General features: G+C 45.5%; 1 protein-coding gene across 3 annotated transcripts in view; it reads left to right on the top strand.

Annotated features, from left to right (window-relative positions):
- The window catches only part of LOC122933049 (deuterosome assembly protein 1-like), a 42,971-nt gene that overhangs the window by 14,431 nt on the left and 6,494 nt on the right, over nt 1-22,046 (top strand). For all 3 annotated transcript variants that reach the window (XM_044287786.1, XM_044287787.1, XM_044287785.1), the window contains exons 6-11: nt 4,086-4,199; nt 7,689-7,943; nt 9,205-9,329; nt 10,237-10,330; nt 16,540-16,722; nt 19,604-19,785. In XM_044287786.1, the coding sequence (XP_044143721.1) occupies nt 4,086-4,199; nt 7,689-7,943; nt 9,205-9,329; nt 10,237-10,330; nt 16,540-16,722; nt 19,604-19,785 (953 nt within the window). The remainder of the gene's footprint in view (nt 1-4,085; nt 4,200-7,688; nt 7,944-9,204; nt 9,330-10,236; nt 10,331-16,539; nt 16,723-19,603; nt 19,786-22,046) is intronic.

The following is a 22,046-nucleotide window of genomic DNA, read 5'->3' as shown; positions in this document are numbered from 1 at the left end:
ATGACCTACGACAGCAAATAAATATAAAGACTGAATGAGCTGCCTTGTCATATTCGTAATCTGTAACTATGGAGGTACGTTGGTCTGATAGGAGCTGTACGCACAATACGGTAGGATGTTCTTAATCATTATTTCAATCCTGATTTTATTTGGGAGGTATGGTTGTGATAGTATACAGACCCCATAATGGACCCGACTGCATCTACACACCCCATAATCGGGGAAATCCAATAGTCTGACATCACAGTCGTCCTGCAGGTGCTGGATTAGGAGAATGTTCTTTGACCTGTCCTGTGAGCTAGAATCTAGTGTCTAGCAGTCACCTTCTCCCTCTTCTGCCGTCTTCATACATGGTCTTCTGATCCAGACTCCAGTAAATGTTCACTTGTCCTGTGAGGCTCATTCCTGGCCTCGCTGTAGGGGTTCTTCTTTATGGCTGAGGCCTGAGCACCAGATCTCATCATCTGCTGGCTAAATTATAACCTTGTGAGGTTGTGGCGTCTGGGCGGTATTTAAGAAATATCTTGTGACGAGCAGCCCTATAGACAGCCGTGAATCCTCCGGCGCTCCGGGAGCTCTTCTACAGATGGCGGTTGTTTATCGGCGCTGATCGCTCCGATTCACTGAGTAAATGGTGATTTTTGAGCGAAGCAACTTACAGACTAATTCATAAGGTATAAATAATGGAGGTGGGGCACACTGTAAAAGTATAGGGATCTTTATTAACACTTGATAGTAATACAATAAAATGACAGCAAGTATATATTAAATGGAAAATTGCAGACAAAAATTACAGCAGGTAAAATGTGGACAATAAAATAAATCCTAAATTATAAATAACCATAAAAGCACAGTATCTAAAAATACATTAAATATAACAATATATTCAGTTTGTGCATGGATCCCAATGTGAACTTTGGATTCGGATAACCGATCAAAGGTGTATAATCACTGGTTTTACTTGGTATAGAGTCCCATGTATGGGGTTAATATGATGTTATGGATAATCCTCTCCTGCAGAAAATCTTTGCTCGCCAATAGTGGTGGTGATCAAGAGCGTATGCAGCCTGAAGGTTTAGTCATGCGATAGTTAGGCTGTTCATACGCACAGCGGCGTCCCGCTGTATTAAATGTAAAAAGCGATCGCTTATTAAAGATGTATAGAGGCTTACCCGAGGGTCTTTTGATACTGGATAATAGGCTCTTGACTCGGCGTACCTGTCTTGGCTCCGGTCTCAAGAGCTGATGCCCAGATTGGAATTTTTTGGCGCCAGTGAGGTTCGTTTGTTGCACGCGGTGTAGATACTTTTCGTCACCAGCGTGATAGCAATAGTTCGCTTCAGCAGTTCACTGGTTAAGATAGCGCTTGTCCAGACTTCCTCGGTTTTGCAAGGTCTCTCTACATAGGGGGATTAATACCATACGCGTTTCGGGGATTTACGGAAATAACCCATTCCTCAGTGGTTAGTTTCCCCCTACTTGTTCCACTTTTATAGTGGATAAAGTATCTCAAAAGAACTGGTTCGGAATCCAGGATTTTTTTTCTACGGATTGGGATCCATGCAGTCTATTTCTGACCTTAAACATGTATCAAAAGGTGATACTTTCACTCTACACCGCGTGCAACAAACGAACCTCACTGGCGCCAAAAAATTCCAATCTGGGCATCAGCTCTTGAGACCGGAGCCAAGACAGGTACGCCGAGTCGAGAGCCTATTATCCAGTATCAAAAGACCCTCGGGTAAGCCTCTATACATCTTTAATAAGCGATCGCTTTTTACATTTAATACAGCGGGACGCCGCTGTGCGTATGAACAGCCTGACTATCGCATGACTAAACCTTCAGGCTGCATACGCTCTTGATCACCACCACTATTGGCGAGCAAAGATTTTCTGCAGGAGAGGATTATCCATAACATCATATTAACCCCATACATGGGACTCTATACCAAGTAAAACCAGTGATTATACACCTTTGATCGGTTATCCGAATCCAAAGTTCACATTGGGATCCATGCACAAACTGAATATATTGTTATATTTAATGTATTTTTAGATACTGTGCTTTTATGGTTATTTATAATTTAGGATTTATTTTATTGTCCACATTTTACCTGCTGTAATTTTTGTCTGCAATTTTCCATTTAATATATACTTGCTGTCATTTTTATGTATTACTATCAAGTGTTAATAAAGATCCCTATACTTTTAGAGTGTGCCCCACCTCCATTATTTATACTATTTATTACTTTCAGACTGGGTGTTGTCTGTTAAGTGGGTGCACCTCTGTGTGGTTCTCCACCCCATTTTAGTGCAACATTCCCTGTTTTGTTAATTCATAAGGTGATTACTGGCAAGGGGAGATGTAAATCATCCTGGTTTCAGGCAGTGACGCTTCCAGATTATTTGCCTTAATGACTACGTGGCTTTTACAGTAATAGTAGACATACCAGTGAAAGTGAACTTTTCAGTATTTTTCTTAACTTTTTTTTTTATTTCATGCAGTCCAAATTTTTTATTTTTTTTTTATTGTTCCAACTTATCTGACATGGGAAATTAAGTAACTCTGCATTGTTTGGTGTATAGAGCTCCTGTGCGGAACTATGTGTTTCCATAGTAACAGACTACAAACAATCCCTGTGCAGTCTGACCCTTTAGTCCTACTATCTGTCATCTCCCCTCTACACTTCTTGCTAAAATACATTTGTTAGGTTATCTAGAAATAGACGAATGGCAATTATTTTTACTCAAGGATTTTTATTTTATTTTAATTTTTTTTAACTCAAGGTTTGTTTTAGTCTGTTACCATGGGGACACGTAGATCTGTATAGGAGCTGTAGCCATAATTGTTCTGATTGTATTTATATGCATTAGAACATTTGAAATCCCTCCTCCCTCTCCTTCTGCACAGGTCACAGAGCATGTCCACAACAAAAGCCCTCCTCCCTCTCCTTCTGCACAGGTCACAGAGCATGTCCACAACAAAAGCCCTCCTCCCTCTCCTTCTGCACAGGTCACAGAGCATGTCCACAACAAAAGCCCTCCTCCCTCTCCTTCTGCACAGGGCACAGAGCATGTCCACAACAAAAGCCCTCCTCCCTCTCCTTCTGCACAGGGCACAGAGCATGTCCACAACAAAAGCCCTCCTCCCTCTCCTTCTGCACAGGGCACAGAGCATGTCCACAACAAAAGCCCTCCTCCCTCTCCTTCTGCACAGGGCACAGAGCATGTCCACAACAAAAGCCCTCCTCCCTCTCCTTCTGCACAGGGCACAGAGCATGTCCACAACAAAAGCCCTCCTCCCTCTCCTTCTGCACAGGGCACAGAGCATGTCCACAACAAAAGCCCTCCTCCCTCTCCTTCTGCACAGGGCACAGAGCATGTCCACAACAAAAGCCCTCCTCCCTCTCCTTCTGCACAGGGCACAGAGCATGTCCACAACAAAAGCCCTCCTCCCTCTCCTTCTGCACAGGGCACAGAGCATGTCCACAACAAAAGCCCTCCTCCCTCTCCTTCTGCACAGGGCACAGAGCATGAGAGTCAGGAGCCTTTCCCTGGTCTTCCATAGTAATCTGCCTGTTAAGCTATGCCTATTGGCAGGGCTTCATAGGCAGCCTATAAAAATCCCATTGACTGCAATAGTATTCTATTGCAGTCTGTGGTACAAGTGATCAGAAAGAAAAAGTCCCTAAGGGAACTCAAAAGTATAGTAAAGAAAATTGTATAAATGTTTTTAATAAAATAAAAAAGGAACACAAAAGTATTAAAAATTTTAATCACCCCACTTTCCCAATTTTATATATAAAAAGAAATAATTAAAAAAATTAAGTCATTGGCATCCGCGTCCTTAAAAAAAATAAATAAAAAATAAAAATAAAAAAGTTGTATGTATCCGACGATGATAACAATACAAACTACAGCTTGCCCTGCAAAAAAGCAAGCCTTCCTACAGCTCTGTGGACAAAAATATAAAGTCATGTAGGGAAAATCTGGCGCAAATTAAGTTGTTTGGCTGAGTGACTGGAAGCAATCAAAGGGTGGAGAACCCCTTTAAATTCTGAAATGTATCTGTGTTTTTTTCCCAGGAATATAAAGAGCAGGCCAGAGAGTGGGAGAACCAGAGGCTGCGGTATCAGAATAATATGCAGAAGCTAAACGAGCAAAGGAAGAATCTGCTGGAAAAATGTGACTCTCTCCAGGTACGCGACGCAAACCTTCACACGCCTACATTACCCGTCAGTCACTACCACGAGGGGTGTACAATGTCAGCTGCACCCTCTTGCTGAAAATCAGATTAAGTCCAAAAATGTCAGGCCTTCTCTATGAAAAAGCTGCTTCCACTGTTCCGTGAAATTGTAAATGACCCCCATTTTATATATTTGAAATGGTTTTATCATTTGGTGTGCTTTTTTTCCGGAAATCACTTCTTAGCCGAGCTGTCTGTGTGTCCCCCTCCTTTTTTAAATTCGCGCCTTCCAGCTAAAAAGAAATTAACTTGCGGTTAAAAACCTCTTCGCGCTGCTCGACAAATGGCGGAGACAAAAGGACTGAACTAAAAAAAAACAAAAAAAAAAAAAAAAAAAACATGAAACTCGTTAATTTTTTTTTCCCCTGGAGATTCCCCCTATATAGAGAGAGGAGGAGGAGAAAATGTCCTCTTTTAACCGTTTCTTTTTTTCCCGTATTCCACGAGGTTTCATGTGTTCATAAAACGCATTTTCATAATTTTATCCCGATTAGAATCGCATGAAAATCTAGATTTTGGTCTCTGACCCATTGGCTCGGTGGATCCCAAAGCGTATTTTTTAGTTTACCTCTATTAAATGATGAAAGGGGTATTCCTATGTCGACGTTTATGGTATACGGTCGCGGGACCACCTCTCCATTTACTACAGCGGCTGCGATACGGAGCCCCGTTCGCCAGATAGGTGCGAGCTTCCGGGGACTGTTGGTAACTGTGCAGCTCTGGACGTCGTATGGATGAGACCACCATGAGGAGGATTACGTCTGGGAGACCCAGCTGTGTTTGCCTGATGCACTCTCTAGTCACCGTTATGGGACTTCCTAAAATATCCAGGCACACTCGCTCGGCAATTTTTGGATTTCCTGTAGCAATGAATGTAGAGCAGAGCGCGCTCTCCTTCATTTCAGGGGCTCCGTTCTCTAGAGGGTCTCAGAGGTGGCACCTATCTGACATTCATGGCATATCCCAAGGATATGCCATCAGTGTCTCACATGGGCCAATCCCTTTAAGAATATAAGTCTGGATTACTCTCTCTGCTGGTCTTAAAGGGGTTGTCCCACTGTTACAGGCCTGATGGTTGATGCCCACTGATGCCCAAACGAATGGCGCGATGGGTGCACATGCAATCTGCCATTTCATTCATCTGTGTAGGACGGCGGCAGATTACCAAGCACTGTGCTCAGCGTTACTTCAACATGCCCATTGGGGGACATTTATCAATAATCCCGTAATTTGCGCCAGAAAAATACTAACATTACATTACATACACTAGCATTTTTCTGCCATAAATGCGACTTTTTACACACAAAAAAAATTAGAATTTTCCCCCTATTTGAGCTATTTCTGCCGATTGGAGGATGAAAACCGAGGAGAAATATGCGCCAATTTGATAGCGCCGACATTTATAACTCATTTCTGGCGTGATGCATTCTTTATGGTGAAAATTCTGGAGGAAACAGTTGATATATTTGGCGTAAATCAAAACTCCGTCATTTTTGGCGCATTTTATGTTATCATTCTGGAGCAACATGCTTAGTAAATGTCCCCCATAGAGTTGAAAGGAGTTGCACTGTGGATGTGTGACTGTCGCTCCACTCGGGGACCCCTGTTGTAGTGATTGTGGAGTCCCAGCAGGCAGACCCCCATGATTCCCCATCCTGTGTACTGGCGATAAGTTGTTACCATCCCTAGTATTTCCCTCCCTTTCTTCCCTGTGTCTGTAGACATCTCGGAGAGTTCTGTGGATCACTTAATTCACTTAAACAATCTCCCATTAATGTAAGTGGTTAATTTGCAGACTTGGCAGCTACAATGGCGGCTGCTGGAGACCCGTAATTATTCTGGACACTGCTGACCTCTGGAATTGCTCGCTCTCCAGAGAAGCCGCCGCGGATTCTGCTTTACTGTAGATTAATATTCACACAAATGTCTTGCTAATGCAGCAGATCCGATTCCTGGCATGGAGGGAAGTGCGGAGTCAGCCGCACCGGACACCTCCTAATGTACCGCATGTCTGACCTCAGGATACCTGCTGAAATGGGTCACACAGCTGCCCTCAAGAGGCCGATGCCGTCTCTTTATTATCCTCTTATATGTTTCATTAGATCATTGCATTATCTGCTATTCCCCGCTGTATCTGTTACCTGAATTGCTGCTTTTTACCAGCAGTAGACATTTAATCAGAACAGGGGCAGAAGATCCATATCTTCTACTATCACTGCAGGTACCTTCAGCAGATTACGGGAACCTGCCACAATACCCATCACCACGTTCCTACAGTGTCCTGATGCCTGCGGCCTGCTCCATTACATCATTTTGGACCTAATTATTAATCCTCTGAATAGGTCCCCTATGTCAGATCAGTGGGGAGCCTATACCTGGCACCCCCAACACTTAGCAGTGCTAGAGACACGCTGGATGTCAGACCCCACTGATCTGATATTGATAAAGTTTGATTTGTGTTTTTATTTCACTCTTATATATTTAAACATAAGGCTAGCCTAAACAAACCAAACCCTGCTCTGCTGAGCAAGTACCTAATACAACCCGACAGTCCCTGACTATACGTGGGACCAGCTACCCGGCCCACAGGTACAAATGGCAAGTATTGGGTGGCACATGCAATACCTTCTGTAGTTCGGCAGTCAGCTCTCCAGGTATGGCCACACTGTTCCGCTCTACACTGAGCTTTAAATTAGGCCCTAATGCCCCTTTAAAGAGGTACTATTTGTTCGCGCAGCCCGGCTTCTCTTCTGTCTTCTTCTTTGCTGTGCACAGGAAAAGGACATGTGATGACGTCACTGCGCTCATCACATGATCCATCACCATGGTGATGGATCATGTGACGGACCATGTGATGAGCGCAGTGACATTACCACAGGTCCTTTTCCACAAATGGTTGAGGTGAGTTAAATTATTTTTTATTTATTTTTAACCCCTTCAGCCCTATTGTACTAAGCATTCTGTATTAAGAATGCTATTATTTTCCCTTATAACCATGTTATAAGGGAAAATAATAATAATCGGGTCTCCATCCCGATCGTCTCCTAGCAACCGTGCATGAAAATCTCACCGCATCTGCACTTGAATTTTTCACTTCTATAGGACCTGCATTGCATGAAAAACGCACAATATAGAGCATGCTGCGATTTTCACGCAACGCAACGCATAAGTGATGCATGAAAATCACCGCTCATGTGCACAGCTCCATAGAAATGAATGGGTCCGGATTCAGTGCGGGTGCAATGCGTTCACCTCACGCATTGCACCTGCGCGGAAATCTCGCCCGTGTGAAAGAGGCCTTACTCTTCCCATCCAGTAATTATTCCAGCCTGTTGAGCATTGTTTTTTTTTGTCTAATTGGTTCTCGGGGTCTCATTATTTTTGGCCCACAATGAAAGCTCCGATGTGTAATTGTGACACGATGTGTAATCTCGTTTCCTAGAAGCAGTCACAAAGCCATCAGGAGCAGCTCTCGGGCAGGACACGGCTGCAGGACGAGGCAATTACCAATAACCAAAGCGAAATCAGACGGCTGAGGTGCCAGCTCCACGCTTCTCAGGAGACGATAATCAGCGGCAGGGTCATCATTGAAAATCTTAAGTCTACTGTAAAAGAAATCACATTAAGTAGGAACTTGCTGAAAGACGAGAATCAGCGCCTCTTGCAGCAGCTGAGGGATTGTCAGAAGCGATGCCAGGTAATGAGATGATGGAAGGCAGCACACAGCCACCAACAATGTTCTGTCAAGTCCAATCGTAGTACTCATCATTGGTACAAGCACATTATCACCCCGCCAGAGCCCTCATTACCAGATAAATGCCCAGCGCTACTGTCCTGGCATGTTTAACATGTTCAGTGCTGAAGAGGCAAGTTGGTAAGAGCTTTGTGGTTCTGGTGGCAGAAGGTGACTTGTCCATGAAGGGGTTGTCCCTTTTAGCTGGTGGGGGTTGATGATGAGGAGAGGTGGACAAGGACCGTAGAGTAGGACAAGTCCAAGTGGATGTTGCACATTGTTAGTTCACTTTTGAAGACCCTTAAAAGGGGTTAAATAAGGAGACCTGAGTACTGATGGCCTATTGTCAGGATAGATCATCAATATCTGATCTTGGGGGTCTGACACCCGGGACCCCCGCTGATCAGCTGTTTGAGAAAGCACTGGCACTCTTGTGTGTTCCATGGCCTTCTCTCTGCTCACCAACCACAGCGCTGTCCATTGTATAGTGGCTGTGCTTTGTATCGCAGCTCAGCCCCATTAACTTCTTCTACATTGTGCCTAGACCATGAAAACGATGAACGTGTTGTCACTTGGCCTAGGGAAATCTGAGAGAAGCAGCTGATCGGCGAGGGTTCCGGGTGTCCAAAGCATAGGTCATCAGTATTTAAGTCTCAGAAAACCCCTTTAATTCTGATAGGTCTGGGGTCATGTTAAGAATTACGTCCTTCATAGGAATCCCTAAGTGTCTTCAAGGCATGTTTATACAGACTGTAGAAAGAAAGGAGAGAAGAGGCTTTGAGACCAGGTAGTGAGTAGAAGATGGTGAGGAGCCTGGACATGAAGACAGAAGGTGGGAAGAGAGTTGGGGGCGACGTAATGAAAGAAGGTGGCACGGAGCCTGGTAGAAGGGATGGAGCCTCACGGAGAGTCACCATAAATAAACTTTTATAAATGAAAGATAACTTCAGAATGGATCCTGCTGGAAATAAATCTGTGATTCTGAAATGTCCAATGTATGTTTGATTATGTGTGAAGATTCAGAACAATCCTAGATGGATTTATCAATGTAACGCCTCTTGCATGTTTGGGTTGTGCGAGAATAGCCTTACTACCTGCTCAAACATTACTAGTTTTCTTTTACATAAAACCCATCATTGATCAGTTTCTTAGATGTAAGGGTTTAACAACCTTGCATATCAGACCCATCAGACAACCAATCTCCTCTTTATCACTTGACTCTTAGAGGATGGAGAACAAACTCTTGACGATTGAACTGCAGGCACAGGAAGACCTCTCGAGGGCTGCAGAGATGGATCAAAGGGATCTGCAAACATTTATTTTGCAGTATTCTGAAGAAAAGAAGCTCAGGTAAGATGACCCTTGATACGGGGCCACCATCAAAACTGTTTGGGCCCTTCACAGTAAAAGGTTTTGAGATGTCCCATGTTGTCCATTCTGCACACCAGTTACCAAACACGGTAGAATAAAGTATTGTAGCCAACTGACTAATATACTGTATATTTTTATGGCCATTGGGGGACCAATAGGACTGTTAGTTAACTGCCAAAATTTGATTAATCCCACAGGCTGAGGTGGGGACTAGCATGACTGTGCTTTATCCTTCTCGGCAATCTACCAGTCAAGCTTTTAAAGGGGTTGTCTAGTTTGTTTAGAAAACCCATTTCCACATACTATTAGGTAATCTGGAGATAATAAGAGAGTTGTCTTCTCCTTAGGATCCTTATACCTCAGCAAGAGCGAAAAGCATTAAAAAGAGACTCTTTCTGAAGGACTTATACTACCCTGTCTTAGTAGACAACCCATTGATGGGTAAGAGCATTGTGCAATGCTTACTTTCCCCTGTGGTGGCGTTGCAAGAAAATGTAATTCTCAACGACCGCAGATTACAGTTGATCGTTAGGGAACCCAGCAGGGAGTCTTTATCAGCTAATTGTCAAGGGACATTCAAACAGGTAGGGATCGTCCAAAATTGACTGTATTTGGTAACAACTCCAGTCTTCTGTATGGGGTTGTCAGGCATCACATTCCTAGCAACCTGACTGGCTAAGATTACTAAGGTCCTCATCTCAAGGCACTGAATTAAGGAACAAGGAGGCACAGACAGGACTTGACCTTCTCTAACTGGTGTATTAACCTAATAGTGTATATGATCGGGAAGATCCTGTATACTAAGATGTGGATTCCACGTTTTATATTTTTTTTGCTCTTGTTAATTATGTTTATGTGGAAATCACCTTTTATTTCCGTCTTTCAGCGCTCAGGATTCGGACGTGTTCATGAAGGAGCGGACGCCAAACAGAGAGAAAGTTCAAAAGAGATTAAAGCTGTCTCTATGTAAAGAGGATCAGGTAACCTGAGCGCTGGAGGCTTCTTCACATTCATGGTGTTTGTTTGTTAGAAGGTCGATATTTGCACAGTCACCTCCTATGAAGGCTTTGGATAATGATGCTTTGATGACACATTGAGTAAAGCGGTTTCATCAGATGTATAATTATTCAGGTTTAAGAAAAGACTTGTTCTAATAATTTTCACTTTACCTTTCACTTCTAAGGAAAAATCTCATACTTCCTCGCAGGATTCCATTTCATTGGCCAAGGACGTATGAGATATGTCCTTTCTACTGAGGGGTCTATCTCAGGCTGTATACCAGCTAGAGATAAGAATGGTTGCTGGCATGGCCACTACACGGTGGATGAAGCTGTCTGCTTTTTGCTCCATGCACTGTTATGTTTCCAGTGGTGTAGGCCGCCAGAATCAGCTAATCGTGGGGGTGTCGGTTGAGATGGGTTATCAATATAAAGAGACTGGAAAATCATTAGAATCACGTGTGTGGCAAAATGCCACGTAAATAAACTGGCTCACTGAAGGCCTCATTAGCGCAATTAAATGGCTGATTTCTCATGGAACAGAGTGATATCCCTTTAATCAGGTGATCACCAGGGACCACCATGTGTTTACCTGTTGTCGTTGAGTATTACCTCGTGTGGGGTCCAAAGGAATTTGATCTTCTCAGACTCCGTGCTTCAGATTACAGTGCAAGAAGTTGTGTCCATATCTATAACCCAGGTTGTGTTATAGAAGACTACTATATGCCTCGCTTGATGGACCAAAATGGTAAAAGAACACTCGGTAACCTGAATCTCACCTTGGTGCTCCTCACCTTGTCTGTGGTCTGAGCTTTTACTGCCCCTTATATTTTCCTCCTCCTGCTGATGATGGCTCCTGTAGACACATAGAAGCCTTACGGTCTCTTAGCTTTGGGAATTCTTCAGACAAATGGTTTTCCAGCGCCCGAGTGGCGATGAGTTTACATGGTGACAGGTGGATGTGCAGATTGTGTCAGGTAACATGGACTACTCGCCATGTAAAGACTTCTATAAGAGGAGTCCGTGTAATGTGCCCGTCAGGACACAGCGCCTGTCTGTGATGAAGGGCTTTCTGGTTACTGAAGTTTAGCTGCAGTCTGTACGCTGACAGACCACATCTGGACCAGGTAGTGAACATATGGGCTGACTCTGCTTACCTACCTGATGTCTGAAATCAACTGGCAGGTTCAACTGACTGTAGTCTAATGTGCATAAGCGCCCTAAAGGGGTTGCCCAGGAATGCCTACGTTTTAACTGATGCCTCTGCTATGGAAAGAATCATACTTACTTGCGTCCTACCACTCCTTTCCTGTGCGCTGACTCCCATGTGTCCATCTTCCGGTCAGCAACTTCTTTACTTACTCCCCATCATGAGCATGGTCACCTGCTCCTCTGCAGCCAATGACTGGCTTCAGTGGTGACGTGTCCACAAGACACGTTGCCACTGAAGCCAGTGGTTGGCTGCAGAGGAGCAGGTGACCATGTCTTAGAGGAAGTAAAGAAGCCAATAAGATGGACACACAGGAGGTCACAGGGCCGAAGTGGTGGGGAGCAGGTAAGTATGAGTTTTTCCCTAGGTGTGACAGGCTGCAGGCATCAGTTAATATGTAGGTGTTCCCTGAAACCCCTTTAAAAGAGCAAAAAAGGGAACCTGTCATCAACTTTATGGTGACCTCACTGAGGGCAGCATTAAATAGTGACAGAAATGCTGATGTCAGCGCTGTGTCACACATCAGCTAAAAGTAAGTGGTTGCTGAGAACCAACATCATATTCATTGCCGCTCAGGCCTTGAAAAGAGTCAAATCTACCTGAGAAGAGTCCTGGTTATTCATAATCTCCTGCTCTCGCCCATCTGCTGATGATTGGCAGTTCTCTCCTAGAGAGAAAGAGAGAAAACTAGGTAGAAGACTGTCAGCCATCAGCAGGTGGGCAGGAGAGCAGGACTTCATGAATAACCATGACTCTTCTCAGGTGGCCGGGACTCTTTTCCAGGCCCAGTCTGCAATGATTGTGATGTTTGTTCTCGGCAACCACTTACTTTTAGCTTATAAATGACAGACCGCTGAAATCAGCTCACCTGTCTCTACTTTATTCTGCCATTAGTAAGGGCAGCATAAAGTTGATGACGGGTTCCCTTTAAAAGGCCAGTAAGACTACCCAAGCCATTACCTTTTAAACAGAGTCTGTAAACTCCAAAATCTGTAGGGTAGGTGCCCCATAACATAACGATACCTTTCTTCTGAAAATCCAGACCTCGAATTCTGAGAAATGCTTCTTTATTTTTATGCAAATAAGGTTTTCAGTGCACTGTGGGCGGGGCTGCCCTGTTCAGTGCACCACCACTCTTTCACTAATGCCACCCAGGTTTGCCACCTCCTTGTTTCATTCACAGTCCCTGAGATTTCAGAGCCGCTGACCATGATGCAGGGGGAGCCAGGTGCACTGAATGGAGTAGCCCCGCCCACACTGCACCCACAACTTTATTTGCATGGAAATTAGTATTTCTTACAATTACCAGACTATTTGTTTCCAAGAAAAAATGGTTTGGGGCACCTTCCCTCTATGGCGGTATGATTACTTTTACTTTTATTATTCCTTTTTCTGAGAACATTTGGATTCTCATGATTAAGGCTATGTCTACACCATGACATTTGTCGCGTGACAGATAGGGCTCAACTACACCGCAACATTTGTCGCGCGACAATTTTTATAATGGCAGTCTATGGTGTCGCACTGCAACATACTGCGACGCAACAGTTGCGTCACAGTCGCAGCATGTTGTAGTGCTACACCATAGACTGCCATTATATAAATTGTCGTGCGACATTAGTGCAACATAATGTCGCGCGACAAATGTCGTTGTGTCGACGTAGCCTAATCCCTCAAGCAGACGGTGGCTGGACGCTCTGGAGTACTAGACACACAATATGTAATAGGCGCAGCTTTGAAAGATCAGCATAAAAGATGAATTGCTATTGCAGCGACCCAGAGGGAAGACGAGGCGGATGGGAGTGGTAGTTGTGGCCCTGACCGTGGTAGTAGTAGTGGCAATCCCCCCCCCCCCCTCTAGCTTTACCCGAGGCGTGCAGTGACTGGAGGGCTCACCCTTTCTTTCCTCAGGGCAGACCCTGGCATTGGGGCTCCTGCCTGGTGGTAGGTGGGGTGGCCTTAATGTTGGGTGCTGGTCTGGGTGCAAGACAGGAGGCCATATGTATGTAGACTCTCTAGAGACTCCTTCCCCAGCCTGATAACCGTAGATTAAAAAGCCATCCGGAGAGGGTGTACATGGACAGTCTATATAGCTGGAGCACAAGAAATGAACTGCGACTCTCACCAGACACCAGGATGATGGGGACCACAGCATTCTGTTCATCCAGGTCTCTAAGGGAGGAATACCTCGAAATCCCAATATTCTAAGAATCTTCACACTTTGAGAATCCGATCTTATGGTTCTCTGTGATCTTATCTTTTGAACGTCTCAAATTAAAGGGGAATTCCAGTTTTTTTTTTTTTTGTTATTGGTGGCCTATCCTCAGGGTAGTTCATCAATATTTGTTTGGCCCGGGGTCCGACACCCCACACCCCGACTGATCATCTATTTTGGGGTAGCTCCAGAACCACACAGCTCCATCCATGAGCTGGTTACTGCAGCACTGCTCCCATTGAAGAGAATGTCAGCAGCGCCGCAGTTACCACCGCAGTTATCCACTACACATTGGACAGAACTATCTAGTTCCAGCTCCCCCAAAACAGCTGATCGGCGGGGGTGCAGGGTGTCGGACCTCCACCGACCAGATATTGATGAGCTTTCCTGAGAATAGACCATCAATAACAAACAACTGGACAACCCCTTTAAGCCCTTGAATTGAGAATCGCTCAGGTTCTGATTAAAGTATAATACCGTGAGTCAAGCTTACGCTGAAAGTGCTGGAAGTTTTATTCGTGACATGATTTAGCGGGGATCGGGGTCGTACATATGGCGATAAATCATAAGGATGTTGATGTTACTTGGAGCATTAGCATTCCCTCCGCTGTGTCTGCCTCCTGCAGGTTGTCAGAGGTAAAGCCTTACATCACCAGGCCTGTCCTGGCTGAAATAACCCGCTATGTAATATGGCTGACAACTGCTCGCCCCAGGAGATTAGAAAGTGCGAGATGAAAAATAGCCGAGGGTCGCAGGCTGTTTGCATCATGAATCCAACAGGTTTGCAGATGATCAAAGCCTCCAAATGATGTAAAGTGAAAAGTGACGTCATCACGGCTGCTATACCTGACCATGCCTGGCCAGTGTAACCCTAACACAATGCGCCACAAGTATTCTCTTGGTCATCATCGTTCTTCAGCTTCCTTCATAATAAGAAATTATAGCGGTTGTCCAGGGTTAGAAAAACATGGCTGCCTCCAGAGACAGGACCACGCCTGTCCATGGGGGTTTTGTCTGTTATTGAAGTGAATTGGTCTGAGCTGCAATACCACTCGCAACCTGCAGACAGATGTGGCGCTGTTTTTGGAAGAAGGTAGACATTTTTTTAAAATCCTTTAAAACCCCTTTAAGGAGTAAGAGAAAAACATACAAACACATTAATCGACCCTTCTAAAAAGCCAGAAAACTGGCACCAAAAAGCAGACGGAGGCAGCCATAGCCGGCGTGACACCTTTATGATAAGCTACACCAGGAAATTGGTGTTGATTATACTGGAAATATACACCAGCTATCTTATGCTACAGAGAGATATTCAGGTTTTAATGATGACATTTACATTATGTAGAGGACAGGATGTTGCACCATTTTCAAATCTACATCTATTTATAATGTTGCTTGCAGACCTTTATTATATCCATACAGTAACCTCCTAAAGAAGAAAAATGGTACGACCCATAATGCATCCATAGGAGAGCTGGATAGGACTCAATATGGCGTCAGTCATGTGACCCTCATAAGTAGGGTTGAGCGAAGTGCTCTTCGGATCATTATCAGTAGGAATGAGCAAAACAAGCTTCGTATCGTAGATCCGAAGTCGCTTCGCTGAAAACTTTGTTTTAATGTTGTACGAAGATTCGTCTCCGTACAGCATTGAAATGTATGGGCTCCGGTGAGGCAAATCCGTTATCGCCGAGGCCTCGCGGGACTACAGTGAATAACTTCGGGGTTTGATTTTTCAACTTGAAAACCATCCTAAAACTTGGTTCGAAAGCCGACTTTGTATGGGCAGAGCCCATACATTTGAGTGCTGTATGGACACATAACCACATCACCTAGAGACAGGCAGCCATTGTAGAATATTACCAAGAGGCAGGCGGCCATGTAATGTAGTTACTGTAATAACTACAATCAAATCATTATTCCAGCACTAGTCCTATTTACTTATCACAGGAATGTGTCCTGTGTGCCAACCCTGCACATGTATGTGTCCTGTGTGCCAACCCTGCACATGTATGTGTCCTGTGTGCCAACCCTGCACATGTATGTGTCCTGTGTGCCAACCCCGCACATGTATGTCATGTCACACTGCTGCTTACTGATTGTCAGAGGTTATATCATGTGTAGGATGACACATAACTGATGTCAGTTGTAGTGCATCTGACCCCAGCGGGGGATAGATTACTACCAGTGTGTAATACGCCGTTCTTAGTAAGTGCCTCCTTTGATCCTTGTTTTCTTAAACCTGATGAGGTTGTGTCGGGTGATGAATGACTTCTGGCAGGTGAGACGTTGCATGTCATGGGCCATGGACATTCTGGACCTCTCCCCAGTCTGGTGCCTCATCACTGGTAATGCGGAGATCAGGTCTTCAGCAGAATCTGTTCGTTCAGAAAGCTGCAGCCAGCTTTCTCTTCTGGTCAGAGGGTCAGCCATCTTGTCTGCCTGTGTCTAACCCTGGAGGAGTCTGTACCATCTGTAATGTTGTGCACAGGATCTTCTCAGACCATGAAAAGGATTTATCAGCATCTCTCACCAGCAGTTGAAGCCCTGCCCAAGGAAGGCAGCATGTAGGTCCTCCAGATGCTGATCAGGTCCCGGCCAGGACAACATGACAAGGGAGGAGGAGGTTATGTACAACGCCTCATAGACAAGGGGGTGGTGCATGATCCGTAGTCCAGGAGAAGAGCGCTCTTTAGGCCACAGTTACTAGCATGGCTGACCCATACAAAACTAAAATATGTGCAATTTTTTTGTCCCTTTTTAAAGGATGAAAAAGATTTCTCCATGAAAGAGAGTAGAAACTCCGGCCTTGAAAGGCTGCGGGCCGACGTCTCAAACCTGACTGAGAAGCTTCATCAGAAGGACATGACTATAACAGCCATCAGCCAGAAAGTCTCCAGACTGGAGCGAGAGCTGGACATGAAAGAGCATGGAGATGTGCACCAACAGGTAGGAGGACTTGTCTACCTTTACCTAAGGGTTACTGATATCCATAGGTAACCACCACCGTGTCCATGAGGACCACCAGGCTTCTGATGAGTACATAGGGGAGTAATAGGAGGGTTCTGATCACATTGGTATAAATACATTTACCGCACTTACAGAGGACATCTCAGCTCTCCTGACTTGTCTGTATTGTATTCCCGATTAAATAACATACCGGGGTGTCTTTTCATATATCTTTGTGATGTGTTGTTCCTCTGTTAATCCTCCCGGAACAGTTATAGAAGGTCTTCTTTAGAGGAGTATTTCCTACGTGGTCATCTATGCCTGGTGACGATGAGGATCTGCCTGACGTGCCAGATGATGTAGTAGTAATCCTTACTGAGACTTTGTATGGCTTGTGGTCGCACATTGAACAGACGTGGTCGTGGCGTTTCCTCACAGTTTCTTAATTGCAGATATGATATTCTACAGAAATACATTTTATGTGCTGGTGTCCTTTTCAAGGGAACCTGACATCAGATTTGACCTCTAGAGCTAATTACATGTTCCTCCTGTTCATCCTCCCATCATTCAGAAACTGGCTTTTTTTTACACTAAAAAGTATTGTCTTCATGTCAAAAATCAACTTAGAAAATACTCATGGAGTCATTGGGGCGTTACGCTGGATGAGACAAGTCTCTCACAGACTGCCCCTTGCCTTCCTGACGTCAGCTCCCAGCCAAGGAAATCTCACACCGGTGCAGAAGACCTCCTTGCTCTGCCGCGATCCAGACATGCGCTGTGAGCGGAGGTGTATACACCTCAGCTTCGAGCACTCCCTGCAGCGGGACTGATGTCAGCTGATTACAGTGAGTGCTTGAAGCTGAGGTGTATAACTTTTATTCATTATTCACTAAAATTCCCTAAAAAACTGTGATACAAACTGCATCAATCGCTGCGCCAATGGTAACCTTGAGCTAAGGGTGTGAGGGTGGCATCCTGCGGGGGAATTTTAGTGAATAATTAATAAAAAGTTCTATATTAAGGTATCTTTTTCAAATATGAGATAGTATATCACCTTATCCGGTGTAACGCCCCGATGACTCCATGAGCATTCTCAAAAGTAGATTTTTGACATGAACACAATACTTTTGAGCGTAAAAAAAGCTTCTGAATGATGGGAGGATGAACAGGAGGAACATGTCAGGATCCTAGAGGTCACTTCTGATGGCTGCTTCCCTTTAATACTCAGTGTCATTTTTGCTAGTGGAGCTTCAGGAATACGTCTTTGCTGTCAGTAAGTGAAGTAGACCTTTGGCGCACGACTGAAAGACAGTTACCTTTGGGTTCCTCAAGCTTACATTAAATAAATTGTCCACCTGATGGTATGTCTGGCTCTGCTGCTATTACTGTGATGGGTAATGGGGCGTTTCACAAAGTCTTATGTGTTGTCACTGTGTCCCAAGGACGTCCATCTCCGTCCTCCAGTGCCATTCTAAAGCCGGAAAGACGGAGCTGTCAGTTATGGTGGGAAAGCAATTGAGCGTCCGTCGTGCCAACATGAAGCTATGGGCTTTGTGTGACTGAGCTGGGTGCACCCCCGCCCTGAGCTCGCTCGCCTCCTGCGTGCTTCCACATTCATCAGGACTCAGAACGGCTGGAAAGCCTACAAATACCAGTGTTATTTATGTGGCTATAAAATCGGACAGCCGTGATAAATGTCCGAGCGTCACTTGTGCAGCTGAACGGCGGCGTCTTCAGAAGTCTCACTGGCAGGTGCCGGGATGGAGGCTTTCTTCTCCGTGTGAAGCGCAAAGGGACCTGGAACATGTCCAAAAGTTTTTTCTTTTAACAAATATTTTCATTGCTGATAAATGTAGAAGAAAGAACGGACTGTCTTGTATGGACGGCACCAGTCGGGTCACATGGAGCGAGAGCCTCGTCTTCTTACCATACATATTGTCCGCCATTGTGTGCAGGATAAATGTATGTATGAGAAAAGTGCAGTAGTTTACAGGTTTGATGGTCTATGACTACTGAGACCAGTGCTCGGCTATCTCCAGCAGTCCCATAGAAGTGAATAGGGTGGTGGTCACATCTGCTCACTACTCCACCATTCACACAGGACTCGGGAACCCCGTTCTTGTAATGGCAGAGGGTCCCAGCAGTCATACATTTGTGGATAGGTGATTAAATGCTGTATGTGGGCAGACTCTGGTTTTCCGGGAGTTCAATATTGATGGCCTCTACTCAGGATAAGTCATGAATATCTGATCGGTGGGAGTAGTTTCTTCACTACGCGGGTGAAGAAAGCTGCTCATCAGCGACTGTAGATTCCGGCTGCTGCTGATGGAGCTGGTACTGCTCCTGCCACCCCACCCCAGCAGCCATGGCAGTGGAACATGAACGCAGAGGGCCCCCCCCGGGAGATCATCTCCCGGCACCACCACCGATCCCATGTCTGGTGAGCGCTGCGACCCCCTCATAACTTATCAAGCACAGCGCCATACACTGTATCGTGTTCGTGGTTGGTATTGCAGCCTAGGAGCATTCACTTGAATGGGACTGAGCTGCAGATAGACAGAGGTGTCTGGAGGGGGCACGGGTGTCTGTCAGCAGCTCCCATTGTCATTCATGGAAAGGTCGTAGTGATCACTGTTGGTGTATGGCCACCTTAAGAGCGACTTTCCATCCTAATAGTCTTGTCGACCATCCTTCATCTCTCTCCAGATCTTCTGTGTCCTTTTTAAGGATCAGATCCCCAAACTGATTTGAGATGTCCGGGAATTTGTAGAGAGGCAGTATTATATTTAGATCACTGCTTTGCCGCCAGATAATTTCATTACAGATTGTGACATTCTTTGCATTCTCACTTTTGTCACTTTTTTTTTGTGAATTCTTGTAGGTCTTGAGATCGGCAGAAGAGCCCTATCCCTCACATGACCCGACACTGGAACCAGAGGTGGAGAAACAACTGAAGAACTTTTTCACCGGGCACGACCTGGAGGTTCTGCAGCCAGAGATGATGAAACCTTATTCCTTGCATAAAGAGATTACCAGGAAACTGAGCCAAGGAACACAGAGCAGGTACATTGATATTTACTCTGTAGAGGGCTTTGAAATTAGATGCCAAGACACCTACATGAGCTAAAGTGTCCTCAGGCCATCAGCCCTCATCACTCAGTACTTCCTTCAAGGTCCTTAAAGAGGCCGATATTCTCTTTATTCAGCAGTCTAGCCTCTTCTGACTTTTGGGGCTCCTGTTCTTACTGGTGGCTAGAGATGAGCGAATCAAAGCTGACTAAGTGGAATTCTATCCGAATTTCAGGAAAAAATTGATTCGCACCAAAGCCGAATTTCCTCGCGCTTCTTGGTAACGGATCGCATTTTTTCCTTGCTGCATGTGTGAGGACATGGAGCAAGGAACTCTGGGAAGGCGGCATCACCCATAATGCCATGTATGCAGCCAATCAGCAACCAGCCAGCCCTGTGATGTCACAGCCCTATAAATTGCCTCAGCCATCTTAGATTCTGCCATTTTCCAGTGTACTTAGTGCAGGGAGAGACGTCAGCAGGCGCTAGGGACAGTGCTAGGAAAGACTTGATTGTGGTCGATTTATAAGTGTAGGTAAAGGATAGGGAGGAATCATTTCCACAGTATTGAAGCAGAACAGGGTTCAGTAGGGGAGGTTACAGCCTGGGTAATAGGAACAATCCTATCACACCTTGCTGCACTGACTGCGGATCCAAATTGCTATTATACAGCTCTGTAATTCCAGCAAACCATTTGTTATTCGGGTGCAAGTGCTGATTGATACAGCCATTAACAGGGGTATTACAAGGAAATATTTCTAGAGTACGTCTTATTTGCCCTTGTGCGGTGCAGTTATATGTTGTAAAGCCTTTTTGCCGTGTATTAGTGGCAAAAGAAAAATATATTTGCCCTTGTGCCGTACAGTGATATATTCTAAAGCCCTGTTTGCTGTGTATTAGTGCCAAAATTATAATACATTCGCCGTACAGCGTTGCACTTATCTGTTGAAAAGCGTTTTGTGTTGTGTAAAAGTAGAAAATAATTAGGGCCTAATTGCCCTTTAGCGGTGCAGGGATATATTCTACGGCCCTGTTTGCTGTGTATTAGTGGCAAAATAAAAAATATTTGATCTAACCGTGTGTCAGGCAGAGAAGTGACAGGCCCTGCACAGAGGAGTGGCAGAGCCCTAAATGTTTCTGGCGCAGGCACAGGTTGCAGCAGAGTAAGGGGTCATGGCAACAGGAGTCGCAGCGAGAGGCCTCAGCTCCCAGTGTCAGCTAGCGGTCGTGTCTTGACCAGCAACCTAGCAGTTCTTGAATGGTTGACTCGATCTTCGACTTTGTCGCAAGTGACATCAGACACCCCCAGCCAATAGTCGGTGGGTTCGTCAGACACAACCCTTAGTTGGCATGACCCGGGAGCCTCTGTCCTTTTTTGTTCCCTCAGCCAGAGAACTATTATATACTGTGGTCTCAGCCCCAGTATACAGTCAGCAGTTACTGGCCAGCCAAGATCTGGAGGAGACATCTGCCACTTCCTCCGGTAGGCGGGCAAATAGTGATAAGGAGAGTGGCGTGGGAGCTGGTGCTGTGAGCGCTGAGGCTCCTGGCCCAGATACCGTTAAGGAGGACATCAGTGATGTGCAGACAGTACTCGATGATGATGATGTAGCTGATCGCACTTGGGAGCCGGGTAATTTAGGGGCTTCATCATCATCAGGAGAAGAGGGTGGCAGCTTGCCCATGAGGCAGCAGCGGAGCCAGCAAGTCGCTAACGTGGCCGAGAGTCAGCAGGGTGGCAGCAGTGGGAGGTAGGAAGCCAAAACGTGCCTGGGGTAGACCTCCCACTTTGCAGGAGACTACTTGCCTGGAAAGTAGTGGTGCAGGGGTTCACGGAAGAAGCAGCGGTAGCAGTCAGTCAGTGCGGAGCATTGGGGGTGAAATCACCTACTCGCCGTTGTGGCAGTTTTTTGTTAAGCCACCAAAGGAGGTGAACATGGCCACTTGTAGAATCTGTGGACAGAAGGTGAAGCATGGCCAGGGTGCCAATGTTGGCACTACGGCCCTGCGTCAACATATGCAGCGTCGCAATAAAGTGGCCTAGGAGAACCATGGCTCCGATGTGGTGGTCCAGCCTGCCACAGCAACCGCTGCATCACCCACTGGCACGTATCCGGTTTCAGGCAGTCAAGGCTCCACCACCTCAGCCGAAGGAAGCTGTCTGTCCTTCCCATCATCTGCTGGTCCTGATGCTCCTGCTCCTCCTCGTCACTCATTCCGTCAGCAATCGATCACCGAAGCGATTGCCAAGAGAC

The sequence above is a fragment of the Bufo gargarizans genome, chromosome 3, assembly GCF_014858855.1.
Source record: "Bufo gargarizans isolate SCDJY-AF-19 chromosome 3, ASM1485885v1, whole genome shotgun sequence".
Lineage (NCBI taxonomy): Eukaryota > Metazoa > Chordata > Amphibia > Anura > Bufonidae > Bufo > Bufo gargarizans.
This window is presented reverse-complemented; position numbering and strand designations above follow the sequence as displayed.